Source organism: Leptopilina heterotoma, unplaced genomic scaffold (genome assembly GCF_015476425.1).
Source record: "Leptopilina heterotoma isolate Lh14 unplaced genomic scaffold, ASM1547642v1 Lhet_267, whole genome shotgun sequence".
In the NCBI taxonomy this organism is placed as follows: Eukaryota; Metazoa; Arthropoda; class Insecta; order Hymenoptera; family Figitidae; genus Leptopilina; species Leptopilina heterotoma.
The window spans coordinates 736,514-761,688 of record NW_025110976.1 but is presented as its reverse complement, the minus strand read 5'-3'; the positions used below and the strand labels follow the sequence as shown (position 1 = coordinate 761,688).

General features: G+C 29.3%; 2 protein-coding genes across 2 annotated transcripts; one reads left to right on the top strand and one right to left on the bottom strand.

The window, feature by feature from the left end:
- Positions 1-1,663: 1,663 nt before the first annotated feature.
- On the top strand, positions 1,664-9,880 carry LOC122503659. The gene is made up of 4 exons (XM_043614286.1): positions 1,664-1,899; positions 8,680-8,860; positions 8,939-9,155; positions 9,235-9,880. Exons 1-4 carry the CDS (start codon positions 1,664-1,666, stop codon positions 9,729-9,731), a joined length of 1,131 nt encoding a protein of 376 aa, XP_043470221.1. The 3' UTR covers positions 9,732-9,880.
- Positions 9,881-10,101: 221 nt separating this feature from the next.
- Positions 10,102-13,435, bottom strand: LOC122503642 (putative nuclease HARBI1). The gene is made up of 4 exons (XM_043614267.1): positions 12,224-13,435; positions 11,073-11,369; positions 10,666-10,874; positions 10,102-10,582 (listed from the first exon to the last, which is right to left on the bottom strand). Exons 1-4 carry the CDS (start codon positions 12,509-12,511, stop codon positions 10,294-10,296), a joined length of 1,083 nt encoding a protein of 360 aa, XP_043470202.1. The 5' UTR covers positions 12,512-13,435; the 3' UTR covers positions 10,102-10,293.
- Between the last annotated feature and the right edge of the window lie 11,740 nt (positions 13,436-25,175).

The following is a 25,175-nucleotide window of genomic DNA, read 5'->3' as shown; positions in this document are numbered from 1 at the left end:
AAAATCGGAGGGGGGGGAGTGTTTTTCAAAAAATAAAAATAAATTTTTTTTGAAAATATTTTAATAATTTATAATAAATTTTTTTTCTAAAAATTTATTTAAAAAGTAGTAGTCATACTGAGAAATTTAAAAAAAATTTTGAAAAAATATTCAAAACAACCGGAGTTATCTTGATTTTAAAAAATTAGTACATAAATTTGAATATTTTCAAAATTGCTTTCACTTTATCATATCTTATCCTTATAGCTACAAGGAAACAAAGTTTCAAAAAAATTGCTAACAATGTCGAAAAATCTTTGATCATTTCACATGGAATTGCTCCTTTGCAAAATAATAAACGTATCTATTTTTCCCGTGTTTGTTACGAGGGATATTTTATGAGAAACCATCATAGTCTCCCTTGGTCGAGCGCGTCTAGGCGCCTCCCAGTACGGTTGAGCCCTGTATGGTCGCGTGTTCTAATCTTAGAAGTCTCAATCGTTTGGGAAATTCTGAAATTTTTTTTTTATTTATTCTGATTTTTTTATTTTATTAACATTATTAATATCAAATTTAAGCAAAATGTAACACCCTCTTGATTTATTACATTTATTTTAACTGCGAATTTTATTTTTATTGCCCAACCGCATTTCAGTCCTTTCGATGGATCGGACCGCGGGCGGGCGATATTGCCAGCAATGGCGCGCACATTTAGCTCATCATGGGCCGGCACGGCGGTCCGCTTGATCGGACCGTAATCCGGCATAAACGCGCCTTAATAGCAAACATTTTGTTATCTGGGCTACTTCAAAAATTCTGTAAGAATCACTTTCGTTTATTCTTGTAGCAAAATTTTGTCGAACAGTTTAGTCGAAACGCCATCTGTTCGAATTGTAAAGTAGTAGAATGGTAAAGTAGTCGAATGTTCAAATAGTCAAAATGCCATCTGTTCGAATTGTCAGGTCAAATAGTCAAATAGTCGCCATCTGTTCAAATTGCCAAGTAGTAGAATGGTAAAGTAGTCGAATAGACAAATAGACGAAACGCCATCTGTTCGAATTGTCATCAGGTAGTAGAATGGTAAAGTAGTCGAATGTTCAAAACGTCTAATCGTCAATTCGTCGAATGCTCAGAACATCGAATTGTTAGTTTGTCGAATGCTCAAAACGTCGAATTGCCAAAAATTCGAAAAATTTGTTTGATTTAAGTTTACATTAACTTAAAACAAACAAATGTTTTCTTAGATCAAACAAATTTTTCGAATTTTTGAGGATTCGATGTTTTGAGCATTCGACGAATTGCCATTTCGACGTTTTGAGCATTCGACGAACTGACAATTCGATGTTCTGAGCATTCGACGTTTTGAACATTCGATTACTTTACCATTCTACTACCTGACAATTCGAACAGATGGCGTTTTGACTATTTGTCCTTTCGACTACTTTACCATTCTGCTACTTGGCAATTCGAACAGATGGCGCTTCGACTATTTGAACATTCGACTACTTGAGTTGCGATTGAGCATTCAAAGTTTCTAGACGTATTTACGGGTCGCTCTCGTTCAATCGCAAAATTATCAAATATTTTGATTTTTACGAACGGCAAGTGTGCTTTTTTATCGGAAGTGTTAATTGTGCAACTGGATAGTGTAATTCTGGATTTTCTCTAATATGCAACGGTTAATATGGAAACCGATACTCCAGACAACTCATTGCAGCCGGATTCTCTCACAAAGCTCCTTCTTTCTATTCAAGAGCAAGGAAAGCAGACCAATAACAAACTGGATGTAATGGACTCAAATCTACAAGAAATAAAAAGGGACAACCATGTATTAAAAACGGATTTGAAGATCTGCAAAAGAAAATATGATTGCTTAACTGAGGAAAATAGGGTGCTAACCGAGAGATTACCCTGCTGGAAGTAAAGGGATAGAAATCCTATCTCTTTGAATATTTTTTATCTCTGAGATAGAAAGAGATAAAGTTTCTCTATCTTAGTCTATCCCCATTTTATCACTTTAATCACTTTTTATCTCTCCTTCTGTATCAATTTTATTCAATATAACCTTTATTCATCATTTTTAATACTTTCAATGTCCACACCTATCTCTTCCTATCTCTAATTTCATTTAAGAACATACTTATCTCTTTTAATATTCTTGTTTCTATCCCAGGCTATCCCTTTTTCATTCCTCTCAATCTCTTTCTATCTTTCCTTTTTATTCAATCTCTTTTAATGACTCTTACTTTATCGCCTTTTATCCTTTTACTATTCACTTCTTTCTCTTTCTATCCCTTATTTAAGTCTCAGTTCATACTTGTCTCTTTTTTTCCCTTCGGCTCTATTAGAGTCTAGCTCTTTTCTATTAGAATAAAAGAAATCCTATTAGAATTTTTTTAAAAATAAACAGTTAACAATCCAATTTTTTCTTTTTCCTTAATCTTTTTCAATAACCTTTATTATATCCCATTGAATCCTTTTTCAATCCCTAAAAATAACTTTTTATGCCCTTTTCAATGTCACTTCATACTTATCCAGTTTTATATCTTCCTGCTATGCTGGAGGTAAAGGGATAGAAATCCTATCTCCTTGAATATTTGTTTATCTCTGAGATGGAAAGAGGTAAAGTTTATCTCTTTTAATCTATCACTTTTTTTATTACTACTATCGCTTCCTATCTTCTCTTCTTCCCAATCTTTTTGAATAACATTTTTCTTATCTTCTTCAATACATACTTTTCCTATCTACTTTCTTCCTTTTCTGTCGCTACTTTAATCTATAAGAAAACACTAATCTCTGCTTATGATCTTCCTTTATCCCAGACTTTTCCTTGTTTAATCCCTTCAATCTCTTTTTATCTCATCTTTTTTCTCAACCTCTTCTAATAACCCTTATTTTATCTATTTTAATCCTACTACTATTTACTTCATTCTCTTTTTATCCTCATTTGAATCTTTGTTATACCTTGGGTTTAATCTTAGTCTATCACCCAGTGTTGCCATACCCGATGGCTATGATTGCGGAAGCGCAGGCGCAAAAATGCGGATTTCCATTTCAAATTGCGGAATATTTAAAAAATTGTTTTAAAACACTACCCTCACAGCATCGGGATATTCAGGATATTCCAGAGACGTCCTGGGGATATCGATTTGTTTTCGGAAGTTTTGATATCCCTGGAATATCATCTGGATATCCATGGACGTCCCTAGGATATCCCAGAGATATCCAAACTTCCGAAAACAAATCGATATCCCCAGGACGTCTCTGGGATATCTTGAATATCCCGGTGCTGTGAGGGTATAGTATAGTTTATAAAATGAAAATAAAGTTGGAAACTTTATAAGTAATGTTTTTTTCAATTTTTTCAATTAGAATTTTGTATTATTTTCAATATATTAAGTAACATACAAATTTTTAGAATTTATTACATTTTGATTGTATATTAAGGAAAAATCCGACAAACAATCGGAATAAAAGTTAGTTTAATGTCACAATTTCGTATTTTAAAAGAAAGGGTCAAATTAAATTAAAATTTTTTTTTGGTAGAAGCATAAGGGACTTAATCTTCTATATTTTGAACAATTTAAAGTTATATTTGACTAAAAATTATAATTTTTTATCAATAATAAATTATTTAAGTAACATAACCTAAAATTTAACAAATGTTTGTTATTGACAGAAAATTGTAATTTTTATTCAAATACAATTTTCAATCGTTTTAAATGTTTAAAATTAAATTTTTGACCTTTACACAAAAACGAATTTAATTTTAAATTTGTCTTTTTCCTTTAAATCACAAAATTATGACATTGGACTAACTTTTATTTTCACTGTCTATCATATTCTTCTTTAAATGAATAAATCACATTTTTTAGTATTAATTTTTGCAGTATAAAAATTATAAATTTTCTCATAGAAGTTTTTTAAACCTATCATAGATTTGTCATATCTTTATAATATACACATAGAATGCTTCGTACTTCAATATTTCTATAGTAGTATCACATAATTTTATTTAAAAAAGCAGAACTATTGTCAAAATGCGGAGTTTTTAGTGATCCGCAATTGTCAATGCGGATTCCGGATGAAGGTCTCGTTTTGCGGTGTAAAATGCGGAAATGCGGTGTATCTGGCAACACTGCTATCACCTCTCGATTCGATTCAATCTATTTCCATCGCCTACTTTTGCTCAATCCCTTTTAATAACCTATATTTTATCTCCATTAATTCTTTTACTATTTATTTTCTTTCCTTTTCATTGTAACTTTATTCTAATGCCATACTTTTCTCTTTTTATCCTCTCGATTCTATATCAGTCTATTTCTTTCCAATTCGATTGAAAAAGGCCTTTTCTTCTTTTATCTCAATAATTTTTTTATGACATTTATTCTGTTCTTTTAAAAAAGAGATCAACTGAAAGATAAAGAGTGATAGAGTAAGAGATAAAAAGATATCAATACAGTCCCGAAATTTAAAAGGTAGTTCAAGAAAAATATCTTCCAAGCTAGCGTGGCTGTGTGACATGTGTATTCGACTTGCGTCCCGAAGGTTCAGGGTTCGAGCCCTCCTGCGTGCAAGATTTTTCAAATTCAGTTTTAAGTGTTATGTGTACAATGTTAGTTAATAATGTAAAATAAAATATAGATTTATACAATAAATAATAATTTCATAACAAATAAATAAATAACTTGATTTGTGAAAAATAGGTTATAAATAGAATTACGAAAACTCTAAAAATATTTTTTTAAATAATAAATTCAATTGAAATTGTAATACTTCATAAAGTCTTTAACCTCTTGACTGTGGATGACGTGTATACACGTCATGAAAAAACTGGCCCAAACAGTGGATGACGTGTATACACGTCATGGCCCGAACAAGAAAACATCTTAACGTATATTCGCAAAAATTCTTACCCGGGGGTTTTTAAGGTCGCTGATCACGATTCTGAAGTCAGATTTTCAAAATAAATAATTTTTTATCCAAAATGGCCGCCAAAAATTTTGAAAAATTTCAAAAGTAGATAAATTCTTTTAAAAATTCTTACTCGGGGGTTTTTGGGGTCGCTGATCACGATTCTGAAGTCATATTTTCAAAATACATAATTTTTCATCCAAAATGGCCGCTAAAAATTTTGAAAAATTTTAAAAGTAGATAAATTTTTTTAAAAATTCTTACTCAGGGGTTTTTGGGGTCGCTGATCACGATTCTGAAGTCATATTTTTAAAATAAATAATTTTTCATACAAAATTTCCGCCAAAAATTTTGAAAAATTTCTAAAGTGGATAAATTCTTTTAAAAATTCTTACTATTTAAACTTTGAAAAACTAATAACAGATGCGTAATTAGCGACCACGAAAACCCCCGAGTAACGAATTTTAAGCGAATCTAATGAATTTTTCAAAATTGTGTCTGCCATTTTGGATCCGCCATTTTGAATTTTAAAAAACTAATGCCAGATTTGTAATCAGCGAACACGAAAACCCCCGAGTAACGAATTTTAAGCGAATCCAATGAATTTTTCAAAATCCTGTTCGCCATTTTGGATTTGACATTTTGAATTTTAAAAAACTAATGTCAGATTCGTAATCAGCGACCACGAAAACCTCCGAGTAACGAATTTTAAGCGAATCCAATGAATTTTTTAATATCGTGTCCGCCATATTGGATCCGACATTTTGAATTTTTGAAAATTAACACCGGAATCGTAATCAGCGACCCCAAAAACCCCTTAGTACATAGTGTCATGAAAATTTATTCACAAGAAGGTCTTACACATTTTGGGACCATTTTGTTATATTTTAGCTGCACACTGAAGGGGTTAATATTGTTAATAATATTGGTTAATTTATTTTTTATTTATTAAAAAGGATAAAAATTTGCAGCAAAGAGAAATAAAAAGAGATAAAAGTATATAGGTATAAAAATAAATAGATATAAGGAGATAATAGGGTATAAAAAGGGATAGAAATTTGTAGATAAAAAGTTATATTTTGGGTATGCAAAGTGGCTAATTCAAAGGGATAGAAAAATCTTGATCTCTTTCTATCTCCAAAATTCTATCTCTTTCTATCTTTTTTACTACCAGTAGGGAAGTCTCTGCGAAAGAAAACTTGGGGCGGTATTCATAGTCCCGACTTAAGCAAGGACTTAAGCTTTGCTTGATCAAGTCGGTCTTATTCGAATGAGTCGAGCTTAAGACCGTATGTATTCATAGTCAAAAATAAGCAATTGCTTGGTAAAGGAAATGCAGCTTAAGAACTTCTTGACCAAGCAAATGCTTAAGATGATCTTATTGAACGTTCGGCTCTTTCCGTTAATATTCTCTTGTATTCACCAATGAACGATGGTTTTGAGAATTCGCCTCAATGCGCACAAGCAATATTCGTACAATACTTCGCGTTGCATTCAATTTGAGTTTTCGTTTCGTTTGAAATATCAGTCAGTGCATCTTGCTATTTTAATTGTTTTTATAGTGATTAATTCAAATATAAATATTCAATACATTTTATATGTAAAGTTTAAAATTGGTGTATTAGTTGTGAACAAGTGATTTAATAATGTAAGTATATTTTTATAATGTAATTTATAAAAATGTCTAATTCAAAACTGTTTAATAAATTTAAAATGTAAATTTGTAAAATATTTTTTTTAAAAATTTTTTCAAGTGTAGTAATGAAACAAGATTTAAAAATATGAATTTCTTAATAATTAATATTGTTTAAAAGCGGAAAAATTAAAAAAACACCAAATAAAATATATGAAAAATATGAAAAATAATAATATGCAGATGGAACACATAACAGTAGAATATTTATAAAATACTATTACCAATATTAATATTTTAAAAACTAAGTACAGCTTTTATAGAATAATAACGATTATTTTTTTATTAAAAAGACTAAGTAATTTATTTTTCATGTACTATCTTTGTCAGAAAAGTAATAACTCAACTATATAGAATAATAAAAAGAAGCAAAATTCAAAAGTTTTATAAATAAATAAACTTCATTTTTGTAATGCGAAATATAAATTTTTTAAAATAATTTTTTTCATGCTAGAATATATGTTTTAATTTTCGAAAGTAAAACCAGTCTTATTTCTTACTACTTTCAAAGAGGTAAGCGAAATGTTGACATCTGGATTTTATGGGGGTGTAGGATTAAGTCCCTTAACGTGAGCAAAATCTCAATATATTCAGGAAAAAAGTTATAAAGTAAAAGGATACAAAAAATGACTACCTGAATGGGGAAAAAGTGAAACTGAAAACAAATTTATTTCAATATATATATTTTGTCAGGATTAAGAAATCCTGACAAAATATAAGTATATTGAAAGTAATTTGTCTTCATTAAGATAGAAAAATTTATTTGCAATATGCGTTATAGTTTAAACAAAAATTATTTCTTAGAAATTATTTGACTTTAATTTATAATTATTTAAATTCTTTATAATAAAATTTTTTTTATTTTTAATGAATACTTATGAGGCATTCTCAGTGTAATTTTCACTCAAAATTTTTTTTTGATTGAAACAATTTTTTTTCGAATTTTATATTAAAATAAGTAAATACATGTTTTTTTATTTGCTCAAAATTATGAAAGTTATAGTTTTTTTAGATTTAACGTTTTTAAATGCAGAGGACTTTTGAAACAATTTTTTCTCTGTTATAGCAAAAGATAAAAAATTATACAATATATGAAAATTATTTATTTTTTCATGAATATTTCAAATACGTAATAAAAAATAACATGATTAAAGCGAAAACATTAAATAAATTAAAATTTCGTCGAAAATGTGACTTTCTCAAAAGCGAAGTAATTGGATTTACGATTTTTTTCTTTCATTACAACCACTGAGAAATAAAGAAATTTTTCCCACTTATGTCAAAGTGGTGTTCTTTAGAGTTCCTTCTCTAAAATCTGTGCAACGACTGACATAATTTTAAATATAATTTGAATTCTAAAGAACACCACTTTAGCATAAGTGAGAAAAATTTCTTTATTTATCAGTGGTTGTAATGAAAGAAAAAAATCGAAAATCAATTACTTCGCTTTTGAGAAAAGTCACATTTTAGACGAAATTTTATATTATTTAATGTTTTCGCTGCATTATTGTTATTTTTTATTACATATTTGAAATATTCATGAAAAAATAAATAATATCCATATATATTATATAATATTTTATCTTTTGGTATAACAGAGAAAAAAGTGTTTCAAGTGCTCTGCATTAAAAAAACCATAACTTACTTTCATAATTTTGATCAAATAAAAAAGTAAAAAAACACGTATTTACTTATTTTTTATATAGAATTCGAAAAAAATTGTTTCAATCAAAAAAAATTTTTGAGTGAAAATTACACTGAGAATGTACCATATGTAGAAATTAACAAATTATAAAATGTATAAATAGATAAAAATTTGTTTAAAATTTTTTTAAAAATTGTTAATTAATAATAACTTCTAAAACAATGATCTTCCATTAATTTTTTTAATGAATAGTTATAGTTATAAGTATGTAGTCTCTGTTAAGTAAGCAATGCTGAGCGTTAGAAAATTTTAATTGTTTATAAACAATTTGTTAAAAAATCATGAAAATAATGTTTCTAAAATTGTTATTGCTATTAAATAATAATTTTAAATATATATACATATAAAATTTAAATTTTATACTAATTATTATAACATTTTTTTGTAGTGATAAAATGTATAAAAAGCATTACACAGATGCGGAGAAAAAACTTTTCCTTGAAATTCTTAAAGGATTTTCGCACATTGTTGAAAATCGCAAAAACGATGGTTCCACCATGAAAGCTAAGGAGGTTGCGTGGGGTGAAATCGAAGAAACATACAATGGCTCAGTACATATTGCAGAGCAGGTAAAACTAATTGATTGTGCTAAGCAAACGAAATTTTTAAAGATATGTTTGAAGTTTCTAAACAAGTTTTTCTTTTAGAGGTCGATTAAACAATTGAAAAAAATGTGGAGCAACATGAAGGCGCAACAGAGAAATGCTTTGACTCAGGAAAGGCAGGATGTAATGGCAACGGGAAACCTTGATGTTCCAATAAAAGTTGCTGAAGTGAATCCAGAGATAGCAGCAATAGTTCCTGATTTAATGACCACTGCGCCATCACTTTTTTCTTCAAACTTCTCAGAAGATTTAATAAATGGTAAAGTAATTTTCAGGTTGTAAGTTTAAAATAATTATTTTAAAAATAAATCATAACCAAATGTTTTGTTTTATTTTAGACCGTCGAAATGCAGTATTCGATGAGGAGGTTATATCAGCAGAGACTCTCAAAGACGTTGTAACGTCTAACTCTGCGATTGATGAATCAGAAGTTTCATTTCATTTGAACACTTCATCTCCTGTGTCTGATGTTAAGAAGAGGCGATTTCAAGAAGATGAAATTCATCAATCACAAACATCTTCTCCTTTGTCTGTGAAAAAGAGGTGTGTGAGCAAGGAGTCCATGCTCGACGAGGAAAAGTTGAACGTGGTGCACTCTGCGCCAAATAATAAAATAAACAAACAAAAACTTGAGAAGCATAATACAAAAAAGACTGAACGTTTGTGGAGTTTAATGCAGAAAGAGGAAGAGTTGCTTTCATTAAAATTGGAGCACCAAATTAGAAAACAGAATTTTGAAATGGAGCATTTAAAAAAAATTTACGAATTAGAAATTCGTAAAGCCGAGGCAGAAGCTCAAATAGCGGAGATGCGGTTAAGACAGTCAATGGAGTAAGTAAAAGTAAATTGTTATGACTAATTTCATGTGCTTCGAATTTTTAATTTATGTTACTTCTTTAAATACTTCATGTTAGAATATTTTAATTCATTTATTCCAAAGTTAGTATAATTAACAGTATTAAGTAATTAAGTGTGCATTTTATAATTTAGTAGAGATAATTTATTACACAGAATTTTATTTTTTAGATTTTTTATATATAATAATATTTATACATTTTATTATATTATATATTATATTTAATTTTATATTGGAAATCGAGATTGTTTAACAAATTATTATTTAAAAATAGTAAGGCTGTAAAGATGTGTTATTTATTGGGAAGAAAAGATTTTATTGAAAAATATTAATTGCAGTTGTAGTATTCTTCAAGTATAATATAGTAATATTATTAAAATGTTAAATAATAAACTTTTATACACTTTTTTGTAATTTTATTGTTTATGAAATAAAAAAAATATGTACACAAAATATTTTGACTCAATGGTTTTTGTTTTTAAAAAATTAAATGTCTTTATATATTTTACCGAAACATATATAATCCATATAATACTTATAATCAATTAAATAAACGATGAACTAGTAATTGACGAGCTACTTCTCCATCCATATTAATATTTTCTGCATTAGGTACAGGAACTTCTTCATATTCATGTAACTCATCGTCTTCTGGTAATATGTCATTGAAACGTAAGGCCATATTATGTAAAACTGCACATGCTACTACAGTCGTTGTAGAACAAACGAGTTTCGTTGCCATTCCCCGCGCCAAACATGGAAATCTTCGTTTCCACACACCAAAAGTTCGCTCAACAATTATTCTCGTTCTTATTTGAATTTCATTGTACCTAAAAAATTTAATATTACATAAATGTCAATTTTTCTTTTCAGCAAGTAGTTATATTGATGTAAAAATAATTTAAATACTTACTTCATTTCCTCTTCATTATGCGGATTTCTGAAAGGTGTCATAAGAAAAGGCAAACAGGGATATCCTTTATCACCTACAAGAATCCCATCTAATCGTCCTTGAACGTAGCGCATGTGGATTAATGAGTTCTGAAATATCCGACTGTCATGTGCCCTACCCGGCCATTCTGGTACAATGTCGAGAAATTCCATTCGTGGTCCCACCACAGCCTAGAAAAAAATTGCATAATTTTCATTTTTAAACATAAACTTATAAAATGTCAGAATGTACGATGTCAAAAATATTCGGAAACTTAAATGTATATTTAGTTTGGAGCCTTTAATGGAAATTTCATATCAGAAATAACGTTTCTACTATTCTGCAATAGAAATCCTTAATAACAATTGTTTCCATTAGAGTCTACCTACTTGTACATTGAGTGAAAAATAACCTTTTCTATTTCTAAACATTTCTTCAACCTGGTTAAATCTTGTACCGACTAACTTAATGTGAGTGCAATCAATCGCTCCATCAACACGAGGAAGTCCTATTGCTCCATGACCTCTTCCTAAAACGTTGAACAAGCGATGATTTTCATTTCGGGCATCACCAGTTGTTGGAATTTTGATGTATAAATTAATGAGGCTGGCAAGCAAAGTGGCAACACGAAAAACAATTCTTGAGACAGTTGATTGAGAAACTTTCATTGTGTCGGCAATAACAAGCTGCAAAAATATAATACAAAATAAATTTCAAAATTTTTACATTCCCATCACACGAGATAATATTTTTTAATAGTACTGAAACTATATTTAAAATTGAGTTCATATAATTCTACAATTTTCGCAAAAAATTATTTTAAATGAAAATTTAATGTTAAATAAAAGATTAATTAACATTTTATGTTTTTTCATAAAAATTACGTACAAATCGTAATATTTACTTAATTTTTTTAACAATAGCTTATTTCACTATAAACTATTCTCTACATTCTACATGTTAAACTTTGTTTAAAAAGTTACGTTTAAAGATTATAATTTTAAAAAATAAAATTTATTTTATAATTTTTAAATATCGTTTAGAAATTAAATGATTTTTTATTTGAAAAAATTGGACAAAAATTTCTATCTATAGGTAATTTTTAAGAAAAACTATGTACAAACTGTTAATTTTATTCTTTTTATTTAACAATAAATTTTGTTTAAAACTGTACAAATGGGTTATTTAATATGAGGTGAAATCCACTTTAAATATATTTTCACTTTTGATAAAACATAAATTTTTAGTTTGAGGTTATGTTAGTTGATTACAACCGTAAAGGTTACAAATTCTATTTAATTTACAATAACAAAAGTTAATTCTTTTTTTAATAAAAGGTTAAAACTATGTAAAGTATGAGGTTATGTTAATAGTTTACAAATGTAAAAGTTACAAATTCTATTTAATTTCTAATAACAAAACTTAATTCTTTTTTTAAAAAAGGTTAAAACTGCATGTAAAGTTTTTTCATAATAGTTGATTATTTACAAGAATGTTCTTTTTTAAATAAAATGGAATATAAAGTGAAATTTTAAATTACCTGAAAACTTGAAGTTGCAAAATATCGTAAACAGATAAGTAACTGTAGCTGTGGTGCAATGGGTAAACCACGATTGTTATGTTTAATTAGACCTGCCTGTATTTCAGGCAAAATTCCAAATAACACAGAATCTTTTGTAAAACGATAACGTCTCTGGAAGTCCCATTCATCAATTTCAAAAGGATTTTCTGCATCTCGAATGTATCTTTTTGCACGTCTTATATTATTTGGACCACCTTCATTATCACTATCGTCCTCAATATCACTTAAATTATCTAATATATCCATTGTGAACACTTTCCAATTATATATTCACTAATAAGTAATTGCTTAAGTCAAGTAAAACGTTGACTTAAAATCATAACCTCAATTCGTTCAAATAAGTTCACCGGCAATGTCAAATAAGTTCAACTTATTTGACTATGAATACTTGGCGTTCTTAAGATGGGACTATGCATCTCAAAATCGAACAATTTACTTTTCCAAGCAAATGCTTAAGTTGCGGCTTAAGGCAATGCTCATTGCACGACTATGAATCTAGGTGGCAGCTTAAGTCGCTGCTTAAGTAATAAGTATCGACTATGAATACCGCCCTTGATCATCTTTTGCATAAGGAGAAAAGTAAGAACCTGATAATTTACAAAATCCCAGACACAGTGAACGAAAAGAAAAACCTACTTGAAACAGTAATAAATATTATTCGCAAGGCGAATATAGATATAACGCCTGAAAGTGTTACTGACGTCAGAAGGCTAGGTAAACAAGAAGGTTCACGACCGGTTCTAATTTCATTCAATAACATGAAGTGGAAATCACTATTGTTAAAATAGGAAAATATTAATTGATATGAAATATAACATCGCTAATGACCTGTCTAGAGAAGAAATAGAAATGCGACGAAATAATTACGAAATTTTATTAAAATACAAGGAACTATTGTTAAAAACTGGCAAACTAGCTACCATCAGGGGTCGAAAAATTATTGTGGATGATAATGCACTGGATGTTGAAGAAATAAAAAAGTTAATGGAAACGTCTGAGATTCCAGAGGAAAATCAAACAGAATACAACAGCTAGCGGTAGTAAAAGAGGGAGAAAATCGGGATCCAAAAACAAAGTAAAAAAAGCAAAAAATCTCAAAAATAAAATCTACCGTCAACCCCCTCAAAAACTTTTTAATTCAGCAAAAATTGAACACATCTAACCAGCATGCAGAATCTAATGGCAGTAAAAAAGCATAGCTCAGCACAGGGGCGCATGATTATTCCCCAAATGTCATTTTTGCGAAATGTCATTTTTGCGAACTGCACTTTTGCGAAAAGTCATTTTTCCGAAATGTCATTTTTGCGAAATGTCATTTTTGCGAAAAGTCATTTTTACGAAAAGTCATTTTTACGAATTGTCATTTTTGCGAAAAGCCATTCTTGCGAAATGTCATTTTTGCGAAAAGTCATTTTTACGAAAAGTCATTTTTACGAATTGTCATTTTTGCGAAAAGCCATTCTTGCGAAATGTCATTTTTGCGAAAAGCCGTTTTTGCGAAATGTCATTTTTGCGAAATGTCATTTTTACGAAAAGTCATATCAGCGAAAAGCAAATTTTGCGAAATGTCATTTTTACGAATTGTCATTTTTGCGAAATGTCACTTTTGCGAATCGCCATTTTTACGAATTGTCACTTTTGCGAATCGACATTTTTACGAAATGTCATTTTTACGAATTGTAATTTTTTCGAAATATCATTTTTGCGAAAAGTAATTTTTGCGAAATGTCATTTTTACGAAAAGTTATTTTTGCGAAATGTCATTTTTGCGAAATGTCATTTTTACGAAAAGTCATATCAGCGAAAAGCAAATTTTGCGAAATGTCATTTTTACGAATTGTCATTTTTGCGAAATGTCACTTTTGCGAATCGCCATTTTTACGAATTGTCACTTTTGCGAATCGACATTTTTACGAAATGTCATTTTTACGAATTGTAATTTTTTCGAAATATCATTTTTGCGAAAAGTAATTTTTGCGAAATGTCATTTTTACGAAAAGTTATTTTTGCGACAAGTCATTTTTGCGAAATGGCATTTTTACGAATTGTCATTGTTGCGAAAAGCCGTTTTTGCGAAATGTCATTTTTGCGAAATGTCATTTTTACGAAAAGCTATTTTTGCGAAATGTCATTTTTGCGAAATGTCATTTTTACGAATTGTCATTTTTGCGAAAAGTCATTTTTACGAAATGTCATTTTTGCGAAAAGTCAATTTTGCCAAATGTCATTTTTACGAATTGTCATTTTTGCGAAAAATACAATAGTGAATCTATATATACTACTAGTTTACTATTGTATTTTTCGCAAAAATGACATTTCGCAAAAGTGACAATTCGTAAAAATGACATTTCGCAAAATTGACTTTTCGCAAAAATGACATTTCGTAAAAATGACTTTTCGCAAAAATGACAATTCGTAAAAATGACATTTCGCAAAATTGACTTTTCGCTAAAATGACTTTTCGTAAAAATGGCTTTTCGCAAAAATGACATTTCGCAAAAACGGCTTTTCGCAACAATGACAATTCGTAAAAATGCCATTTCGCAAAAATGACTTTTCGCATAAATAACTTTTCGTAAAAATGACATTTCGCAAAAATGACTTTTCGCAAAAATGATATTTCGCAAAAATTACAATTCGTAAAAATGACATTTCGTAAGAATGTCGATTCGCAAAAGTGACAATTCGTAAAAATGGCGATTCGTAAAAGTGACATTTCGCAAAAATGACAATTCGTAAAAATGACATTTCGCAAAATTTGCTTTTCGCAAAAATGACTTTTCGTAAAAATGACTTTTCGCAAAAATGACAATTCGTAAAAATGACATTTCGCAAAATTGACTTTTTGCTGATATGACTTTTCGTAAAAATGACATTTCGCAAAAACGGCTTTTCGCAAAAATGACATTTCGCAAGAATGGCTTTTCGCAAAAATGACAATTCGTAAAAGTGACTTTTCGTAAAAATGACTTTTCGCAAAAATGACATTTCGCAAAAATGACATTTCGGAAAAATGACATTTCGCAAAAGTGCAGTTCGCAAAAATGACATTTCGCAAAATTGACATTTGGGGAATAATCATGCGCCCCCTCAGCACAAACGAAATCAACCCCAAAATAGTATTCTGGAATGCAAAGGGATGGACCAATAATACGAATTTATCACCATTTCTCAAGGACATTGACATAATTTGTATTTCGGAAACTTGGATGACGTCATTACCACAGTCTTTTCCCCCATTCAACTTTAATTTGATTGACAGCCCAGCAGTAAGAACAACCGAACAAGGAAGAGCCAGCGGAAGATTACTCATCGCGTTAAATGCAAGTAAATACAAATATAAGACAATTAAAATCACAGAACAATTTATAATCGTCGAAATTAAAATTAACTCTAATAATAGGAATTTCATCCTCGGAGTTATCTATTTAAGACCAGATACAAATATTGATCTTTTTTGCGCAGAATTTAATGAAATAGTTATACTAATTAACAATAATTATCCAAATTCACCTTTAATTATAGGAGGAGATTTTAATGTTAGTATAGGTGATTTAAATCAACTACAAAAAAATGTACTCCCAGAAAATGTTAATATCACTCCCTTTAGAGCTAACTCAGACAAAATAAAAAAGGAAGAGATTTGGTGCGTTGAACGGAAGAGAACGGACTTATTGTTTTAAACGGTAGATTGCCAGGAGATTTTGCGGGTCAATTTACTTATTTTTTGAACGGTAAAAAATCTACTAACGCACTGACTAATTTTCACGAGTAGACCTCTTCGCAGACGAATTGGTATCCTCAATAACAGCGCAAGCTATGTCAATAGGCATGATATCAAAAATAAATAATAAAACTGGTCAGTCAAAACCGTGGTATGACTCTGAGTGTGTGGCGCTGAAAAAATAGTTTAAAAATATTACTGAAAAAATGCAAATATGAAAAATTTTTGAATGATAAAACAATTATAGAATATACTAATACAAAAAAAATGTATCACAATACAAAAAAGTTAAAAATGGAGAGTTATAAGGATTCAATTCTCAACAAGTTATCACAGTGTAAAGATTCTAAAATTTTCTGGAAAGTGATTAATGGTTTTAGACGAAAATATAATAATATTAAAAATGATATTGATTTAAAAGTCTGGTACGAATATTTTAGCAATTTTTTTCAGAAAAACGAATTACATAAAAAACCGAATACAATTATTGAAATACCCATTAAACATAGCAACCCAGCATAAGAAAAACCTATCATAAGAGAGGAAGTTATTTCCACCTTGAGAAATAGTAAAAATAATAAATCCCCGGAACAGACGAAATTTTTTTTGAATTTCTAAAAAATTTACCTGAGAAATGGATTAATTTTGTAGCTCTCCTTTTTAACAAAATTTTAAACGAAGAAAGCTCTAATTAAAAATCCGGACAGATTTCGGACTAATCCGAAATTTGTCCGAAGCAGTGCGGTTTATGGTCAGGTTTTTGTCACCCGAAATTAATCCGAATAAATCCGAACTCTCTACGGTTTGTAAACAACTAGTAAATCCGGAGTTGGTCGGATGAAGTCCGAAACAGTCAAAAATTAGTTCGGACAATTTAGTGAATGTTAATAAAAAAATAATTATACAAGTTACACATATTAATTATTATTACTTTATGGTACATTCAACATATTTTTCGATTTACCTATCGCAATTTTATTTACATTAACTTAAAATTTCTAACGCTTGGGGATTTGAACCTACACCTATCTAACATTATATCGCACCGAAATCGAATACACTAACCACTATACCACGCTCGCATGGGAGTTCAAATTCATAATAGAATTTATCAAGTGCCACGAAAAGAAATGATAAAAAACTAACACATCAGTGTTAATTATAATATTAAAAAAGATAACTAATATTACTAGTGTAAAATCAAATTGACTGCAAAAGTAAATATTTTATTTATCTTGTCCGAAGTTAGTCTGATAACACTGGTCGACACTAAAAATGATTTAAAGATTGGACAAGGATATTCTTGTAGGATTTTCATCGCTGAACACGAATCTGACCTCTAAAAGTGCCCATCACGTCGAGATTTTGAGAAAAATGGACTCAAAGTCTCAAAAAACCCTGTTTTTGGCCTTTTTTTATCACGTGTAGAGAATGATGCCGAGGTGCTAGAAATCTCTAATTAGTCTTAAATTAAAGCTTGAACTGTCAACTATAAGAATCAAATCAAAAAAGTTATGAATCAATCAAAAATTTTTATATAGCACAACTTTTTCATGTGCGCGCGCACTCTACTTGCACTCATAGAGCGGTACACAATGGCACACTTACTTATTCATTTTATTTGCGCTATTTATTGTTTTTTTATCATTTTTGGGGTCGCTGAACGTTGCTGATTGAATGTAAGGTCGTTATTAAAAAACTATTATTAAATTATTATTATTAAATTTTTATGTCCGCCATTTTGAAAGCGCCATTTTGAATTTTTTAATAACGACCTTACATTCAATCAGCAACGTTCAGCGACCTCAAAAATGATAAATAACAATAAATAGCGCAAATAAAATGAATAAGTAAGTGTGCCATTGTGTACCGCTCTATGAGTGCAAGTAGAGTGCGCGCGGACATGAAAAAGTTGTGCTATATAAAAATTTTTGATTGATTCAGAACTTTTTTGATTTGATTCTTATAGTTGACAGTTCAAGCTTTAATTTAAGACTAATTAGAGATTTCTAGCACCTCGGCATCATTCTCTACACGTGATAAAAAAAGGCCAAAAACAGGGTTTTTGAAACTTTGAGTCCATTTTTCTCAAAATCTCGACGTGATGGGCACTTTTGGAGGTCAGATTCGTGTTCAGCGATGAAAATCCTATAAGAATATCCTTGTCCGATCTTTGAATCAGAAAAAAAGTTATTTTTTGTCGACCAGTGTAATACGCAACTTTCAAATGTGAATTTATCTGCATTTAATACAAATTGTTTTTAATATACAAATTCAATATCATACCAAAATCATTCCGGATTAAGTCTTTGAATTGGATTGCGAGTATGGATTGTTTTGGACTGTCTGTGGATTGTATATTTACAAATTCCATATTATTATAAGACTTCTTTTCAAACTGGGGTGTTTTGATCGGATATTATTCGGATTGCCGCTGACTATTACCGGATTCTTTGCGTGCAGATTTCGGATTATTTCGTATTTGTTTCGGATTATGGCTTTTAATTGGATTAAATCCAGATTGCTGCAGACAGTTTTCGGATTCTTAGCATATAGATTTCGGATTGTGCCTTTCAATTGGATTAAATCTTAATCATTGCAGACGATTTCTGGATTCGTTGCATACAGTTTACGGATTGTTTCGTACTTGTTTCGGAATAGGATTTTGCAACACTAAATTTCAAATTGTTGCGGACCAATATCGGATTTCTTGTTTACAGAGTTCGGATTGCTTTGGACATTTTACAGATTCAGTTTTTTTTAACTAAATTCAATTCGGATTGTTGCGGACTGATTCCGTATTCTTTACATATTGATTTCTGATAATTCCGTACTTATTTTAGAAGAATTCTTTACCGGTTATAAATTCGGATTGTTGCGGACTAATTACGGACTGAATTTGTAGACATTCAGGATTACTTCGGAGTGTTTTCGGATTCAGGTTTCCATTCGGATTAATATCAGACTAACGCAGATCATTTTCGGACCTTTTTCGTACAATTTTCGGACTTAATTTCATGTTCAGGAAATGTTCAGGAAAGCTTCGCGCTAAACATTTATTTAATCGGGACATTTAAATCTTTACACAATTTTCACTAAACTTTTCAGTTAAATATGACGAATATTGCAAGTAAATATTTAATAAATTTTTAGGAAAGTTTCGGTGCTGTGGGGGAATCTGTTCGTATTTAATCTGGAATTAGTCCGAACTTTTTACCAGGGAAAGTACCGAGAAATTGGTCAAAGATTAATTTGAGAATAATTTATAAAAAGGGCGACGCAAGCAAGCCAGATAATCACCGCCCTATTGCCCTTGTTAACACCATAACGAAGGAATTTACTACCACACGGAGAGAAAAATCTAGCTTTAATAGTATGACACTACCTATACTAATTTCGCATGGACTATAGTCACGCTTCAAACGCATGAAAACATACCGAAAAACCATGGTGAAGCGTGGACCCATGGTTTTTGGGTATGAATTCATGCGTTTGAAGCGTGACTATAGTCATGCGAAATTAGTATACACTCGGGTCGTAAAGTTTCAGTACATTTGGACTGACTACATTTGAATGTTTACTTCACCTTAAACTCAAATATTTCAGTAAAAATTGATGTTAAAGCTATCAAATTAGGATCATTTTAAAGTTTAATAAATTTAGAGTCAAATGGGCCAAGATATAAACAATTTAATCATGTAAATATGTAAATATAGTTCTTTAAAGTAAGAGATTTTTTGTGAAAATTTTATTTTTGAAATCTTGAGTTCAAGTCAATGCCAATTAAAGAAAATTTTTTTTTGAGAATTGGCAGTTCACCAGTATGTAGTAAGAATTCCACTCTTTAATTCTAGACCAAAATCATTAACGAATATTTAGTATTTTCTTCAAATTCTAGGGTAAAAGTGGGTATTATCGCGGGTGTGGGTATTATCGCGGTATTTTATATTTTAATGAATATTTCAAATAATATAAAAAATTTTTGACACTAAAAAATCACTCCTTGAACCTGACAACTAAGACATTATAATATGCATCATATTTTTGATTATTTTTCTATTAATCAATTTATTAAAAATGTTTTAAAATTTGTTGTCTGAAAAAAGTTCAAAATGGCTCACCTTGGTTTGAGATTCAACTCTACAGTGGTGTCAAAAATTATTGTTTTTATGTTCTATAAAACTGTAAGAGATGATTCTTTTTTTATATTTTGGTAAATTTATTGTTATTCTTCATAAAAAAAATTTGTTTAGTTAAAAAAAATTGATTTTTATTAAATATTTACAGTCACGATAATGGAGACATCTTTTTTTTAACATGTGGGTATTTTCGCGGCTCCTATCATAACCCTTGAAAGTAAGGTTAGCAGTGTGTCTCTAAAGTTTAAAACGTCGAAATTATAGCCGATATTATTTTTGCTTGTTTTAATTTATATTTTAATAAAAGTACTTTGTATGTATATAAAAAAAATTAATTTTCAACTAAATAAATGTTGAATTAACATTGTTTTTCCACTTTGCACAGTAACTGTTAAACACATTTAAGGCGCTCTCACAGCTAGTAGGCAGCATACAAATTTGAATTTACTATCTCTTTCACTCTAATTGATTTTCTCTCTTACTCCAATTACTGCCTGCGCAGGCAGGCAGAGCTGTGAGAGCTCCATTAGACACAATAAAAATTTCGTTTATTTGAACGTTCAGAATTTTAGTATATCTTATAACAGTTACAAAATACAAGCAAGAAAATAAAGAGTAATGGAAAAGATAAAAAATTAAAGTAAGTGAGATCTGTATATTTAAGGAAAAAAATTTTAATAGCTATAAAAAAGGAGCAAAAGTGTCAAATGAGAATTGACTATACGTTAGAAATATTTGATAATAATTGCTTTAGAATATTTTATCAGAGTATTATTTTATATTCTGAGACTAATTAAGTTATTATAATAAAACCAAGTATCTTTCTTTTTGTGATACTAGTTTGCTATTGAATTCGTCCATTTATTATAATGCTTAAAACTTTCTTTAATTCAAGTTCTTGCGATATTTATATTTATATTTTTAAAAACTATATTATTATTCCTTTTAATTTTTTACATTTACTACATTTTAATTAAGTAACTATTACAAAAATCCAAAAAGCAATAAATAAATTATCCGCGATATTTACCACGCGATAATACACTCATCCGCGATATTTGACACGCGAAAATACCCTCAAGCCATTACAAGTCCCGCGAAATTACAAGCAAAGGAGTCTTCTATTTAATCATTTATTTAACGATTAAAACTATTTTCTATAACATTGGCAATTTTTTTTTTAAGAAAAGAAAGCTTAAATATTCATTTTAAAAAAAAACAAAGCCATATACATTTATTTATAATTTTTAAACCACTTGGATGTATGACGTATACAAAATTCCTCGATAATACCCACATTTACCCTATAAAAATAATTTCTCTTGCTTTCTAAATTTCTCAAAAGATATAAATTGCAAATTCGTCGATTCGTTCATTTGTTTTATCAATTAACCACACTTTTGGAAAAATATATAACCTTTGATTGTTACAAGATTATAACTATGCAATATAATAATAATTATTATTATAACATTATAATATAAAATAATGAAAAATAATAAATAATATAATAATAATTAGTAATAATCATAATAATTATTATAACTAACAAATTTATGTTTTTTTTCGTATTTATTTAACAATTTACCAGCTTAAATATTAGTATTATAATTATTTATTATATTTAATTACAATAAAATGTAGAAATTTATAAATCAATTCAATTTGCTAAAAAACTATAATTGAAACTAAATTTTTTTTTCATCAAAATAACCGCCTTTTGCATTAATTACAGCTTGACAAATTCGAGGCATTCTGGCTAATAGTTTTTCGAGCTGTTCAGTCGTTATTTCATTTCATTTATTTTGTAAAATGGACCACAATTGAGGTTTGCTCGTTATTTTTTCCAATTTAATTTTCCTGTCTAATTCGTCCCACAGCAACTCGATTGGGGACAAGTCTGGCGAATAAGGAGGCCACACCATAACATTTAATACTCCATTATCTTCTTTTTTTAAAATAATTTTTGCAGTGTTTCGATGTATGTTTCGAGTCGTTGTCCTGCTGCAAAACGAAACCTTTTCCAATATTTCTTAATCCTGAGGGTATTAAATGTCGTTGCAAAATGCTATGATATCCCTCTTTATTTAAAATTCCTTTAACTTCAATTAAATCACCAACTTTTAAGCCTCCAAAAGAACCCCAAACCATAATATTACCACCCCCATGTTTGACAGTTGGTGTTACACATTCGGACAAATACTTTTCGTTATCACGTCTTCGAACATACACTCTTCTTTTCGACCCTAATAGATCGAATTTCGATTCGTCTGTCCAGAGAACCTAAATAATTTTATAAAAAGTTAAAATTCGAATGTGTAAAAAAAATTTGATTAAATAATTTGTTACACTGTAAAAAGAAAGGTATTAATTTAGTACTAATTTTGGTACTAAATGGTAATTTGGTTCTATTTTAATACCGAAATCAGCTCTAATTTAGAACCTTTTTTTATAGTGTAAAATTAATTTAATTAACCTTTCTCCATTGCTCAATTGTCCAATTACGATGGGTTTTTGCCCATTTAAGGCGCTTTTTCTTTGCAAGAGGTTTTAAAATCGGTTTCTTTTTTGAAACACAACCTTTCAGGCCAGCCTTTTTCAAAATTTTTCTAACTGTAGTCTTAGAAATAGGGATAGTTCTATTTTCGTTAATCTGCACGTAGATCTTATGCTGTGAGTTTTCTATTTCTAAGACTTTTGATAATCAATAAATGTTCTTCACGAGGTGTTGTAAAACTTGGACGACCACAGTAGTTAGACAATGTGAGTTCCACGCGATAGTTCTCAAGGCTGCCGCTAGCGCTGCAGTCGGGTATGGCGCGTATATTTGAAATTGAGTGATAAGCGTTAAATCCTTCCATAGTTTAATTGTTAGTAGTAAAATAAATGATCATGGGAAGGTGAAGAATTGAAAAAATTCAATGTATCGTCAAAATTGCGACGTTTCGTTGGCTAAGGTTTGCCAACCTCATCAGGCTAAATTTATTTAAACAGAAAAACACTTCAATATTTATAAAGGTTTAAAACAACACTATACACTATACTAAAAATATGTTTAAAGAATATCCTACCAGGTTCGTTAAAACATAAAAATCGCGTTCTAACTCGTCAAAATAAAAAAGATTTCATAGAGAAAAAAAAAGAAATATTTTTTTATAAAAATTTCCACATGTATTAAAAAAGAAAAGTTTCTTCATATGAGAGGAAGACATTTCAGCACACTAGTTCAGTGTCAACTGAAATAAATTAAAAATTTGCTATTTCGAGAAAGTCAAAAGAATCAAGATAAAGAAAAAGTCAATGAACCGAATGTAAACACAGTTTTATCATAGAGGGGGCAAGTTGTGTTATTGTTGTGTCATTATAGACAAGAGTCTAAACGTCTGAGAAGAGGAAAAAAAGTTCTGTTTAGAGTGAAAATATCTTCCTTTCTATTAATAGTGGAATGATTTGTTTTTATATGGATCATTTCAGATATTCGTCGTTTTATAAAATGTGGTTCATTTTCCAAAATTTTGGTATTTTCCCAATCGAAGTTATGATTACAATTAATTCGATGGCGGTAAACTACAGAGTTATCATTTACTTTTTTATGTTCATTTATGCGAGTTAACAATGATCGTTTTGTTTCACCTATATATGTTGCTGGACAATCTTTACAGTCAAACTTGTATACAACATTTGTTCTGTCCCATTTTTTAGATGAATCTTTACCAAGTCTAATTATAGAATTGGAGTTTTTATTAATAAGTGGAATTGCAGTAAAATGAAACTCTTTGAGAATATTTGACAACTTAAAGAAACATTTTTCATTGAACGGTAAACAAACCTTCGGGATTTGACTGTAAATACTAATTTTATTTCGATTATTGTTATTATTATTATTAACCTGAGAAAATTTTATATGGTTTATACGAATTTTTATATGTTTATCAATAAAATCCAAAGGATAGTTATTGTTTTTTAAGATGGATCTTATCTTCTTTAAGTTATCAAAATGAAACTCTTTGTTGGACAATAAAATCGCTCTATCAACCAGATTGTATACAATATTCTTTTTTTGTTGGATTGGATGATCTGAAAAATAATTAATGAGTCTATCCGATGAAGTCGGCTTTTGATACCAATTTGTGACAATTTTGTTGTTTTTTCTAGTAAGTTTTAAATCAAGAAAATTAATTGAGTTATCCTTTTCTTTCTCAATAGTAAATTGTAATTTTTGATTGTAAGCATTAAAAGTATTGATGACTAAGTTGACATGTTCTTTTTTTACAGCTAATATTGTGTCATCAACATATCTAAAATAAAAAAGGGGGACACAATTGTGCTCCTCCTTTAATTTTGTTAAACAATCAGTTTCCAGATCATCCATGACAATGTCTGAAACGAAGGCTGAAATTGGTACCTAACCCTAATTTCTAACCTAACCCTTTTTACTAGTGCAATTTGCTATGTGTGAATCCGTGAGTTGGGTATAAATATCTGGAATTCAATGCCAACCCACAGTCGGTATTGCAGATTCCATCATTAACAGTTGATTGAAATGCAGATTCCTACCCTACATTTTAATTCAACCGTCAGAGTAGGGAACTGTTTTTTCGACATGTTTCGACCCTCATCTGTGTTATATTTTACACATGTGTTAGTGCAATTTGTGATGTGTGAATCTGTATATTGGGTATATGTACACACGACAAAGAAATTTACCTGGAACAACCATAAATTTCACTATATTAACGAAAGTTTTAGTTATTTTAGTTAAGACTTTCACCTTATTGCAGTTCTAGTTAAAATTTTATTTCCGTGTACAACACCTGAAATAGATTTCAGATATTCACACCTGTCTCTTTTTAATTCATTATTAATTCATTAATGATTTGTCTTATCTATCCAAATATTTTATTTTAACGAGTATTGAAAATTTTTTTCTTCAAGACATGTACATATCAGGATATTTTACTTTAAGAGCTTTCTTATTATATAATCATTATAAAATATACATTACAATTAAATGTAAGTAGTTTTTTATCAGTTGATATTAATTCAT

Bases quoted from the DNA above. Each gene is read 5' to 3' on its own strand.
- LOC122503659 (XM_043614286.1), top strand. From the start codon at position 1,664: ATGGAAACCGATACTCCAGACAACTCATTGCAGCCGGATTCTCTCACA. The intron at 1,900-8,679 runs GTAAAGGGATAG...ATTTTTTTGTAG, and splicing joins GAGAGATTACCCTGCTGGAA to TGATAAAATGTATAAAAAGC. The intron at 9,156-9,234 runs GTAAAGTAATTT...GTTTTATTTTAG, and splicing joins CTCAGAAGATTTAATAAATG to ACCGTCGAAATGCAGTATTC.
- LOC122503642 (XM_043614267.1), bottom strand. From the start codon at position 12,511: ATGGATATATTAGATAATTTAAGTGATATTGAGGACGATAGTGATAAT. The intron at 10,875-11,072 runs GTAGGTAGACTC...ATTTTTTTCTAG, and splicing joins ATTTTTCACTCAATGTACAA to GCTGTGGTGGGACCACGAAT. The intron at 10,583-10,665 runs GTAAGTATTTAA...TAAATTTTTTAG, and splicing joins CATAATGAAGAGGAAATGAA to GTACAATGAAATTCAAATAA.